At 30.3% G+C, this 11,943-nt stretch overlaps 1 protein-coding gene across 2 annotated transcripts in view; it reads left to right on the forward strand.

The window, feature by feature from the left end:
* The window catches only part of LOC107438007 (zinc finger RNA-binding protein), a 36,015-nt gene extending 33,980 nt beyond the window's left edge, over window positions 1-2,035 (forward strand). For both annotated transcript variants that reach the window (XM_016050165.3, XM_043049147.2), the window contains exons 21-22: window positions 132-273; window positions 1,505-2,035. In XM_016050165.3, coding sequence (XP_015905651.1) covers window positions 132-273; window positions 1,505-1,581 — 219 coding nt within the window. In that variant the 3' untranslated portion in view covers window positions 1,582-2,035. The remainder of the gene's footprint in view (window positions 1-131; window positions 274-1,504) is intronic.
* The last annotated feature ends 9,908 nt before the right edge of the window (window positions 2,036-11,943 follow it).

The following is an 11,943-nucleotide window of genomic DNA, read 5'->3' on the forward strand; positions in this document are numbered from 1 at the left end:
AAAGAGAATAGGAGAGCTATGAGTTGGACCACATTACCTGGAAAACAACTAACTGAAAGAAAAAAGATTCTGGTCAATGGTCTATCAATCTTGTTATATTTATTCATTAATGAGCATTTCTTTATCCACAGCATGCTCTGAGGCTTATTGCTTTCCGCCAAATTCATAAAGTTCTTGGAATGGATGCTTTGCCTCCTCCAAAATTCACTAGAGGACCCTTCCCTCGTAAACGAAGGCGTGATAATAGCACAAGTGAAGGAAATGATTCTGAAGGTAAATTGATTTTCATTAGTGATTTTTAATATTACATCTGATTACTTGGATAAAAAAAAATTTCAATATCTGATCTGACTCATGTTACTTAAATATATTTTTATTTACAGAAATATGTTAGATTGTTATCTAAAAACAATAAATTTTTCTCTTTGAATCCAATAATAAAGAAATTTAATATCTAATGTTGTACATACCTATTTAAATATATTTTTATGTTTAACAAGTAAAGTAAATTAAAAATTACTGTTCAAAACCTTGTCAGCGTAAAGTTTGTTAAGGCAGGGTATCCGCGCACCTGGAAAGTCATGAATTTCTGTATTGGACAAAATTTGTCATGAAATGTCATGATTTTAACTATTTTTTAAAAAAAAATCATGGAAAGTCATGGATTTTACCCCTCCCCCAATTGTTCAAATGTCTGAATGTGTAACAAAATCCCCACTCACAGTCATGATTTATTAAAATATAAAGTGTTTTTATCGTGTGCTTTAATAATTATGGTGTTCTTTTTAAAAATGAAAGAAAATGCATTATTTCGAGAGGGAATTATCTTTTAAACTTCTGTGATTTCAGAATTTTTATTATTATTTTTTTTTATTTTATCAATTTAAAATTTTAGCTGAAGCAAGCCAGTCTTTGACGAAATTTTTTATTCCGAAACGAGAACAGAAAAATCAGTATTTCTTTCCTTTCTGATGAACAGGAAAAGTATCTTTAAAATGTAATTCTGCAGGGAAAAAAAGAGAAAAAAATTTATTGCTTTTGTATTTTTTTCAACTATTGTATTGCTTCAACTCTTTCTTTACTCTGCTTTTTAAATTTAAAATCTATAAATATGAAGATGCAGAGTATAACAGTTTTGGTTATACCTATCATTTCAATTAATGTTATTATAATGCTTTTTTTAATTTATTGTGTTTTTGTCGGAGAAAATAGTAACTTCATTAAGTCATGAAAAATTTTTGGAATTAGTCATGGAAGATCATGAAAAGTCATGAATTTGAAAATCTGAAATGTAGCAGATACCCTGTATTTAAATATAATATTTTTATGTTTAACATATAAAGTAAATAACGAATTACTGTTCAAAAATTTATCAGTGTAAAATGCCTTAACCTTTTTCCTAAAACTTACTCAGTAGCATGTTAAGTTTCATACAAAAAATAATAATAATTGAATTTTGTGATAATGATATTAAATTAAATTCTTTTCTTTGTTTTTGATTTAGGAGCTAATGGACAAAAGAAAGATAAAAAAGATGATAGTAAATCTGATAGAATGGAAACTACAGATTCAAAGGCATGAGGAGGCTAAACTTTTAAAAAAGAAAAAAACTGTGCATTTTATTTTATAGTGCTGTTGTTAAATTCACTTGACATGGTGTTTCAACTGCACCTGATTATTTTGCAACTTGCATTATTTAAAGTGTAGATTTCTTTTGTTTTCTTTCCATTTTTCATCACTTACTACATGTATTTCCACAGGGTGTATCTTGTACAAGGCATGTAATGGTTCAAAATTCAGTCATTTGAAGTTGTGATTTCTTTTCACGTTAAATTAAAAAGCATTAGCATCCTTAGACTTATTAAATGTTAAAACTTCATTGATATGTGAATACTCTTTTGTGAGGGAAACAAAAGATGTTCTTAAGGAAGGGTTTAATGTTATATTCTTTAGAAAATAACCTTTGTCATTGAAACTTGTATTTGCTATCTTAATACATCTGAAATTGCAGTAAAATGTATATAATTGTGAACAAGTTCCTTGTCTTTGTTTCATTTAATTTTTGCTTTTTCTTACTCATTAGTAAATTACGACATATATTCATGCCTATCTTAAAGAAATGATATTTTTAGTAAAATTTTATTTGTTGTTTTTTTATGTATTTATTAAATGAGCTATTCATAAATTATCAAATATTATTGGCTTCGATTTATTTTTATGATTTCAACAAGTTGTTTATAGTGTTTTTAAGCATGATGCTAGTGTTTCCGAGTAGCAAACACTGATCTTAGGAATGTGTGGTCTGTAAATTGACTACTCAAGAACACTATACTAAACTTACTATTCAACCTCATTAAAATATGTAGAAGCAATTATGATGCTTGAAGATTATCCTTAGGGAGTCCTTCCTCTCTGGACTGAAGTGTCAAAAAAGTGGGGGGCGGATAAGGAAAATTCTATTTTAATATTACAAATTAACTGTTGGATATTTATTTGACAGTACATGGTGCATAGCGTTTTTAAAAACTGCCTAAAGGTGCTTATTTTTTATTTACGTTTTTTAAAAACACTTAATTCTAAATTACAAAAAATGCATAATTTTTTCTGCAATATTTCTCAGAAACTACTTATTTTGTCATGATTATGTGAAGTTTTTGAAAATATTTTACTGATTTAATGTTTATAAATTAAGAACTTTAAAAATGTTTTTTTTTTTTTTTTCTGAAGAGAAGCATGTCTTGATAAAATTGTACTGACTTTACATGATAGCAACAATATTTTTGTTTTTTACTTTCACTATTTCTTCAGTATAATAATTTAAGCCGTAGTAGCTAACATGCAACTTTTAGAAAAAGAAAAAAAGTTCAATAGCTGTAAAAAATGTCATTTAAAGTTATATTTGATTTCTACAGCAATAAGTGTTTCTAAGCCTTTTTTTTTTCTTGTATATTTATAAGGTTATTAGGATATTGCCTGAATATTAACGTCGTTTTTAATAAGTAAATTTTTTCACTGCTTTTTCTACCATGACCTGTGTTGAGCCCTGCTGATGATTTAAAAAAAAAAACTTTATTTCTTCAGTAAGTTACTAAAACTAAAGAATTTTATTTTATTCTGAAAAGAAATATCTATTTGGGGGTAAATTTTTTAGTTTTCAGTTTACCTAGTTTATTAAAACAGTTAATGTAGAATTGCAATGATTATTGCAACAAACATAAGTATATGGTATTCCTATATTTTTATTGCTACTCAAATCGTAGATATTAATGCTACTTTTTCCAAAAATCGTTTTTGTTGAATAGTTTTGTAAATTCTTATTCAGAAAATAAAAATAGATTTTAAAAACAACTATTTTTACCTGATCTTAACCATATTTAATTTGGATTAGATTTAAATGGGACCTATAAGTAACGTCGCGCGTATATGTCTAAACGATTGACTTCAGAATCGCCAAATACCATGATTTACCTCTAATGCAGTCACTTTTTTGCTCGTATCCAATTCAAACTCTAATGCAGTCACTTTTTTGCTCGTATCTAATTCAAACTCTAATGCAGTCACTTTTTTGCTCGTATCCAATTCAAAGCTTTTTACCCATTGGCTAAATTGGTCTTTGTTTGGATTTGATGGCGTCATCACACTTTTCCAACTACAATAATCAAGAGTAATAGTAAACAGTGTGCATGTGTTGCCATGGCGACCACTGCTGTTTGATTATTTTTTTACAATTCCTTTTTTTCACTTTTAATTTTGTTATGCATTAAGTTAGTGAGTTTATTTTTTTGATATGGAACCGAATTTCCTCATTTGAAAGTTATTTTTGTTTTAATTAAGAATCGCAGAAATTCTAACCTACAGTTCAAACTTGATTGTTTTCAATACTAATTCAGGTGAATATCACAAATAAATAGGATCCAAACTGATTGACACAGTTTCAAAAGTTATGAGTTCAAGCCAGAAGGCCGAGGTGAAAAAGCCAACGAACGCAGAGGGGAATACCTTAAGCATTACACACAAACTGAAAAACGAAAGAATTCTGTTCTCAAACGCAAGAATGAAGCCTGTCCCTCACAAAAGTACCTAGATTGTACCCGTCCCTCACAAAAGTACCTACAAAATTAACAAATGTAAATAATTTCGTGGTTGAGATATTGAAGCCTACCGAAGAGCGAATTGTGGCTCTCCAAACCCCCTTCGTGCAAATACGAGAACTGGGTGTTAATCACCAATTAGGGATAAAAAGATCCATTGTCAACGTACCCAATGACTTACACAAGACCGTAGACTGTCTTCCACACAATATAAATTATTCATTCACTATTCATGTATAATTGGAAAAAAAAGCCTAGCTTTCAAGTCATATTTCATGTATGAACTTGTGAAACTGAAACGGGTGTATGATGTAGCTTATAATCTCCTTCAAACACCATTGTACCAATCCCAAAATGTTAATATTGATATCGATTGACTGTCTAATGTCTATTAATGTGTGATGTTCTCCATTGGTTAAGATCGTTATGGGATACTCTCATGCGTGGTCAGCCAATCTGGTTCGGTGTACATGTGTGATATCGCTTGCAGGAATTAAATCTATCTGATCCGAAAATTTATAAGCTCGAGCTTTAAAACTAACGTTAACACGCCATACTCAACCATTTGATTAATTGCAAATACCCAATTAAAATTAAAAAATAATGCCTATGTTGCTATTATGTTTTAAAAAATCCTCTCTGCCCGGTATGTAATACTTTTTTAAAAAAAATAGGATATTCTTTAAAAAGACAGTTTTTCCCATAATATTTTCCAAAGAAAGATATTGAAATTTGAACTTAGTTTAAATCTCCGTTAAGAAAATTAATCTTGAGCAAGGAAGGTTAATTTTTGGAAAAGAAAAAGTTAAATAAATTTTTAAATATTTTAACTTATTTGTCCGTTATGGTTTGATAGTATTGCTTCGAGTTAAAGACTTAAGAGTATTTGGGTTCATTTGAATCCTGTGTAACAAATAGCAAATTTTAAAAAAAAAAATTCATAAATTTTTTTTTTATATGTACATAAGTTTAGTCATTATTGAGGGAAAAAAATCAAAACTGATGTATTGGTATGGAGTAAAAGAAATCTATAAAAACGAAAAGAAATATGTTCTCGATTCTTAAAACAAAGTGTCAAAATTGATTTGCTTGAATATAATTTTTAAAAAAATCAGAAGTACAAAACTTGTGGTTCGGTATAAAGTAATCTGGTTTCAATTCAAATTTCGTTTTTCCATTTGCCTCTCAGGCAAGTTAGTGAACTTAACAAAATGTGTGTAAAAACTATTTCTAATAATGTATAATTAAAAAAAAAAAAATTGCCGAAGAGTAGCTGAATATTCGTCACAGCGCAAATATCTTATTAAATTCTGTTAGAAATAATTTGTATATTTTATTTATTTGGAAATTATGTTTTTAGTTGTTTGTGAAATTTAAATCAAGAGTTTACTAATTTGACACATTAGACAAATTTGGTAACTAATTCAAGAGTAATTGCTTAACAAAAACAAAAAAAACACTTTGCTTGAATAAATGGATGTGACGATTGAGGAGAGAGGGGTGTGCACAAAATAAAAATATTCAAGTTTAATAAAAGTATTCGATTAATTGTATCCATTCAAATAAAAAGGCGTATTGAAAAATTTCGAAACACGTTTAATTGCGCATTGTTTCATTCTTGTAATTAGGAACAAAATAGAACTTGATATAAAAAGGCGTATCGAAAAATTTAGAACACGTTTAATTGCACATTGTTTCATTCTTGTAATTATGAACAAAATAGAACTTGATTGAAAAAGTTAGAACACGTTTAATTGCGCATTGTTTCATTCTTGTAATTATGAACAAAATAGAACTTGATATAAAAAGGCGTATTGAAAAATTTAGAACACGTTTAATTGCGCATTGTTTCATTCTTGTAATTATGAACAAAATAGAACTTGATATAATGAATCAGACTGAAGGCATGAGAACACCTTACCTCTGTCTAACGTCGTTGTTAACAGCTTGGAACCCCTCACTATAACAGTTAAAATCCTAGAAAGTCACCAAGAAAAATATTTAAACGCTAATTGAATTTGGTAATAAGCACTATTAAACCAAAATAATTTTTCTTGTTATTTATTTATAGATAATGTTATAGAATAGTACAGTTTTTGGAAGCTTCTTCAGGAGCAAAGCTATAATTTTAAATTATATTTGCCGTGAAGAATTTTTGTGTGCTAGAACGGACAAATATTTTAAAAGTTATCAAACTTTTCTAAAAATCGCCTATTTGGCTACATTTTCCCCTCTAGATGAACATAATCAAGTTCACTGCCTTATTCTTAGTTTCTACAAATTTTTATGAGCCCAGATAATGAGGCATTGGCGTAAGTTTTTAAGTATTAAAAAATTAGACCACTAACGCTTTTTATTTTCATAAAACTGTGCCTTTTCTCCCTATTGACGTTTTGGCGCGATTTTCTGAATAAGGATCGGGGCCACTCACTGTTGATACGCTAAATTCGATCTAATAGTTATGACTAACTATTGCAAGCTGACATCAGTTATAAAAATAGCATATTCTCAAAAAGGCATCATTTCATATGACAAAGGAGCCCTCGAAAAACAACCATAAAAGTTACACACGTCATCAATGTAATGATATAGATAAACAAAACATATAACAAGGATTTGGTAAATTCCCAGATTGCTCTACTGGTTCCAACAAGTGTTGTGATTAAAAGTATTCTAGTGGTATTCAGATCATATCTTAAGAGGCCTTTACCGATCACCGTGTTTGATATTTTCTTAAATAAATTTTTAAAAAAACCTTGCTTTTTAACTTCTTCTTATAATTTTGGAAACAAATTTTTAAAGAAATAAATGGAATCAACTACACTCAAGAGGAAAATCTCCGGGGAAAAAAAAAGAGAGCGTGTTGTTAAAAGTTCGCTGGATTGTAAATTAAATACGAGCGCCATCTTGGATTTTAGATTAACTCTTTGATTTTCATATTCTTGATGTTTTTTTTTCGAACTTTTGATGATATATAGTATTATTAAGCAGCACAATATCTTTCAAAAAAGGTGGGAAATAAAGAAACCGCTTCAGTTGATTAAGAGAAATAGAGCTTGATAATTTTTAGAACTTCTATGAAGTTCTAAAAGTTAAAAAAAAAAGTTAGTTTTTAATTAGTAATATAGAACCACACATTTGTCAGTTTTTATGTTTTTTTTTAATTTAACTTCATTGCAGTTTAAATTAATGAAAACCGATTTTAAGGATTCTTATAACGTAAATTGCACCAAAGATAATTATCGAAATTTAAAAATAAGCAAATGTTAATATTTAACCGTCTTTAGAAAAGTACTGATTGTAAAACTGTATTGGTATAATTTTGTCAGATAAAATTAAAAGAGAATCTAAATAAACCACATGCCTTATATCTCAAGTCCTGATTTGATGACGGCCTTGTATTTTACGTGTATTTAAAGATACTGAGCAATAAAGCAAGTATTCACTATCAGTTTATTTGGGAAAATTGAATGAAAAGCATATTTGGAATTTTGGCGTAGTCTTCACTCTTTCGACAATTGAGCTCAGTCGACCCTTCTGAGGGTCTTGAAGGGGTTCTCTTTCATGTTGACCTTCCTTTCCGGGTTAACAAACAAATTGATTTGCCGTGCTGTATGAAACAGCACTTAAAAGAATTAACTATGTCCCCATGGACGCTGTCCAGTTGTATACAGATGGCAGTAGACTTGATGGTGACAGATCAGGCAGTGGCATTTATATTAAACTTCGGGATCAGGAAATAAAAATCAAGAGAAGAAATCCGGACTTTTGCTCAGTATTCCGATGCGAACTTATTGCAATTCTTGAGGGTCTGGACTCCGTCGCTTTCACGGTTTATTGATATCTCGATCTTTTCGGATAGTAAAAGTGTTATCCAGCACCTGGCCGATTGGCACAATGTCAGGGATAGCGTTGGTGCTGATATTCTCAGGAAACTAAAACATCTTTCTCGTTGGATCCACTTTCAGTGGATTCCGTCACATGTCGATATAGCTGGAAATGAGATTGCTGACAGTTTGGCCAAAGCAGGTGCTGAAGAGGCCATTACGACTGTCGCACCTTTTACTTACTTGGTGCATTTTTCTAAATGTAAGGCAAAGAATATGGCCATTTGGACGGTCCCACCAGTTCACTCATGGTATCAAAGTAGGGGCTCGGGGCAGCAGTAGACGAGAACAAACTGCCATTACTCGTTTCCTAAGTGGACATCTGTCATCAATGACTTATAAATATGGTAATAAACACATCGAAATCTGCGCCTAAGTGTTCTGCTGCCCAGGCCTCCCCTGACCACATTTTATCTTGTCTGGGACTTACCAGGCAGGACCTGGTTCAAGCTCCTCTGTTGGTGCTAGACTTTCTCAGAGTGAATGAGCTCATGGACCTGATCCATCTCTGCTGGTCATGGGGATGATAACAACAACAACAGGGCATTTTCGCTAGTAGAGCAAGCAATGGGAAATTTTATAGCTTTCCTCTCCATGTTATATAAATGCCAACCAATCCCCCCCCCCCCAAAAGGGTNCCCCCCCCCCCAATAAGGTCCCGATAAGGTTAATCCAAGAATTCCATTGTCTTCTGAGTTATGTTCAAAATTACGAGGCTATTAATTACAGCCATTTTATTAAAATTAAATTACACCAGGTTTCCGTTCAATGTATCCATTATCATGTAATCAACTTCAAAAAGTACGATAATTTGGTTCAATTTAACGCCATAATTTACAGAAAATTTAAAAAATATGGTTCGACGTGTTCCAAAATTTTTAGCGTTGTTTAGAAATTTGACTAAACAGAGGAAAATTTTTTTAATCCAATTGATACTTTGTTAGAAAACGCGAGGCAAATAGTTTCATTGTAAAAAAATTAAGTAATTTCTTCCATCCCAGATTTTACTAGATCATTGCACCAAATGCTCTATTGTCTACTAATTTAATTATAACCACACTAACAGAATATTGTAAAATTTATCATGTTTCTTGGATCTATGGGAACTCCAAAAAGCTCAGTAATTTTTGCCGTAACGCTTTGGCAATGATTTTGGGCAAATTAACAATAAAGTATAGTTTTATAATATGTGATAAAATTTCGTAATTTCATTATGATACCTTAGAGCATGGCAAAATAACCTTTCATTCGGTTAAATTTCTTTTTTTTTTTCAGAATAATTTAATTACAACCACGCTACCAGAATCTATATTGGCGATCGCAACGCTCGAGTACGCCCTCTAGTGGGAGCCTATAAATATCAGACATTAATTTATCACGTTTTCATTTAGTTCCATCAAAATCATTGGCAGAATCAGACGCCATTTTCTTAGCAGCAAATAAAAATAAAAATTTCCCTAAGGAAAAGCCCAAGAACTTGAAAAACTCTCCAAAATATTGAGATATCTTTTAGGCCCAGAACACGCCAAATATTTGAAGAAAAATTTCTCAATAATTTTTAACTTGTATTGTCAACGAACTTGCAACTGCTAACTTCCGATTTCGCTATCGCATACTGTTACAGATGTGTGTATATTAAGGTAAAATGCATTTCTTCTGTCTTCAATTCATTACAAATTAGAGTGAAGTCAACATTGCTTTCGTCAATCCAATAAATAAATGTGAATTCAGAACGTACAGGACTGTAATAGTTATAGAATATTCTTCTTCGTTATAGAATAGTATACAGGGTGATTCTAAAAAGATGGGAAAAATTTTAGAAAGTGATAGTACACACCCAGACAAACAATTTTTATCAAAGAATGCATGGCCGAAAACAAAACGCAAAGGTGCTGGCGCACTTGGAAAGTTTTTTCATGCAAACGAGAAATCTCCATTCCTATTACGAGTTACTGCGCTACGTTATTTGTCGCCAAGCTTACGGCCGCTGCAGGGAAAGTTCGCCTATCTTTTCTTCACCGTTGTACCAGCATAGCCGCTGCCAGCCACTGTTTTGAACACTTATTGTAATCACATGCCATTAAATTGGCTTTTATAACTTAACTTCATCGTTCTTTGTGTGTTTTTGCCTCATATAAGAACATAAACTTTGACGCCCTCTAGCGGTTTTGGGTTTTGTATTCGACTATGCATTCTTGGATAAAAATTGTTTGTCTGGGTGTGTACTATCATTCCTAAAATTTTTCCCATCTTTTTAGAATCACCCTGTATATTTCTGTATCCATATAATTCTGAAAACAACAATAAAAAATAATCCAAATTACATGAAATAGTGCCATTTGTGCTGATTCTTAACTAATTTTTATCGTTTTCTTGGTAAGTATTTTTTAGTTTTGAAAGAATAATTTCAACTAGAAATCAGCTATTCTGTTTTTAGCTACATATTCAAATTCATATCAAGATCTTACAATTATAAAATTTTGCTGTGTAGTATGTTATCTAAAAATAATGAAGGGATAAACTATCTATCGATTATTTGAGAATAAAGTTTTCAAACAAAGAACATATTTTGGAATTCTCCGAAATTATAAATCAGATAAGTGTAATGATTTTTACAATAAAAAATTTGCTTGTAAAATTTTTTTTTCTCATTTGATGATAGTTCTCTACAGAATGCTTTTTTACGTCTGATTAAGAACTATAAGAATAAAAAGAGAAACTATATGGAAGTTTTTTATTTCAATATGAGGAATTTTTAAAATCGTTTTTTTATCCTAAGAATTCTTTATTATACGTTTTTTAGTTTATAATTTTTTTCGAAAAATTAAATGGTATAACATTATGTGTTAATGTATACTTCTTACATATTCTAAGGTTTGAAGTAATATGATTCAAAAAAGTATGGAATGAAAATTCGGTACTTACGTAATAACGCCACCGCAGCTACAGATTTGGCGGTTTTTAAGCGCCACCAATCTACACCAAAATTTTTGCGACAAATCATAAAATAAAACACTTTATTTAAAATTGAAGTAGTTTATCGGATTTCGGTGGACAATGGGCAAAATATTTCGCTCCTGAAAAAATAAAATTGCTTCTTGTTCTATTTTTGGCAAATTCCAAAGGCGCATTTTCGCAGCACTAAAAAATGGTAACAAAAATCGAAGAACAAAGTGGTAAAGGTAAGTGTTAATTTTTATAAAATAAAAAGTTTTACTTTTAAGTAATTTTTTTCTTATTTGATGATAGCTTTCTATAGAATGGTTTTCTGCTTCCGATTTAGGAATCAAAAAAAAAAAAAAAAAAAAACATGAAAGTTGTTTATTTTAATGTAAGGAATTTTTAGAATTGGTTTTTTCTTTTAGTTTCTAAATAATGATTTTTATTAAAACTTAAAATATTTTGATAAAAATTGTTGTCAAAGAATTTTTTTTACAAAATTAAATTATATAAAATTATGAAGCTTATGTATACTTTTTGCTTATTTTAATGTTTGAAGTAGTATGATTCTTAAAACTATGGAATGTAAAATTTAAATAAGCCTTTCAGGTTATATCATTAAATTTAATGAAACTATTTCTCAGGCATTAGGTTTTAACTCGAATAAGAAGATACATATTTTTTTCTGTTTATTTACAAATATTTTTCAGATGTGTTTTGGATGTTCCTTCTTTAAAAAAAAGAGATACCATCTTGTTTTCGGTTGCACAAGAAAGGATAGCAAACATTTTTCTTTTTTAAATTTAATAAGCCACGATAAAGAAGGAACGTTACAATGTTACACGCAGCATTAAAGACATCTCCAGAGTAACTGAATGACTGTTCATATAGAAATCGCAGGTATTAGTCTCATAAAACAACGCCCCCTATAGTTCGTTGCGATCGCGAATATATATTTCTCTTACACGGCGACAAAAAAAAGCCTCATTACAACTCCCCGAATGGTAACGCTAGAAAATCGACCA

This window comes from Parasteatoda tepidariorum, chromosome 10, assembly GCF_043381705.1.
Source record: "Parasteatoda tepidariorum isolate YZ-2023 chromosome 10, CAS_Ptep_4.0, whole genome shotgun sequence".
Taxonomy (NCBI): domain Eukaryota; kingdom Metazoa; phylum Arthropoda; class Arachnida; order Araneae; family Theridiidae; genus Parasteatoda; species Parasteatoda tepidariorum.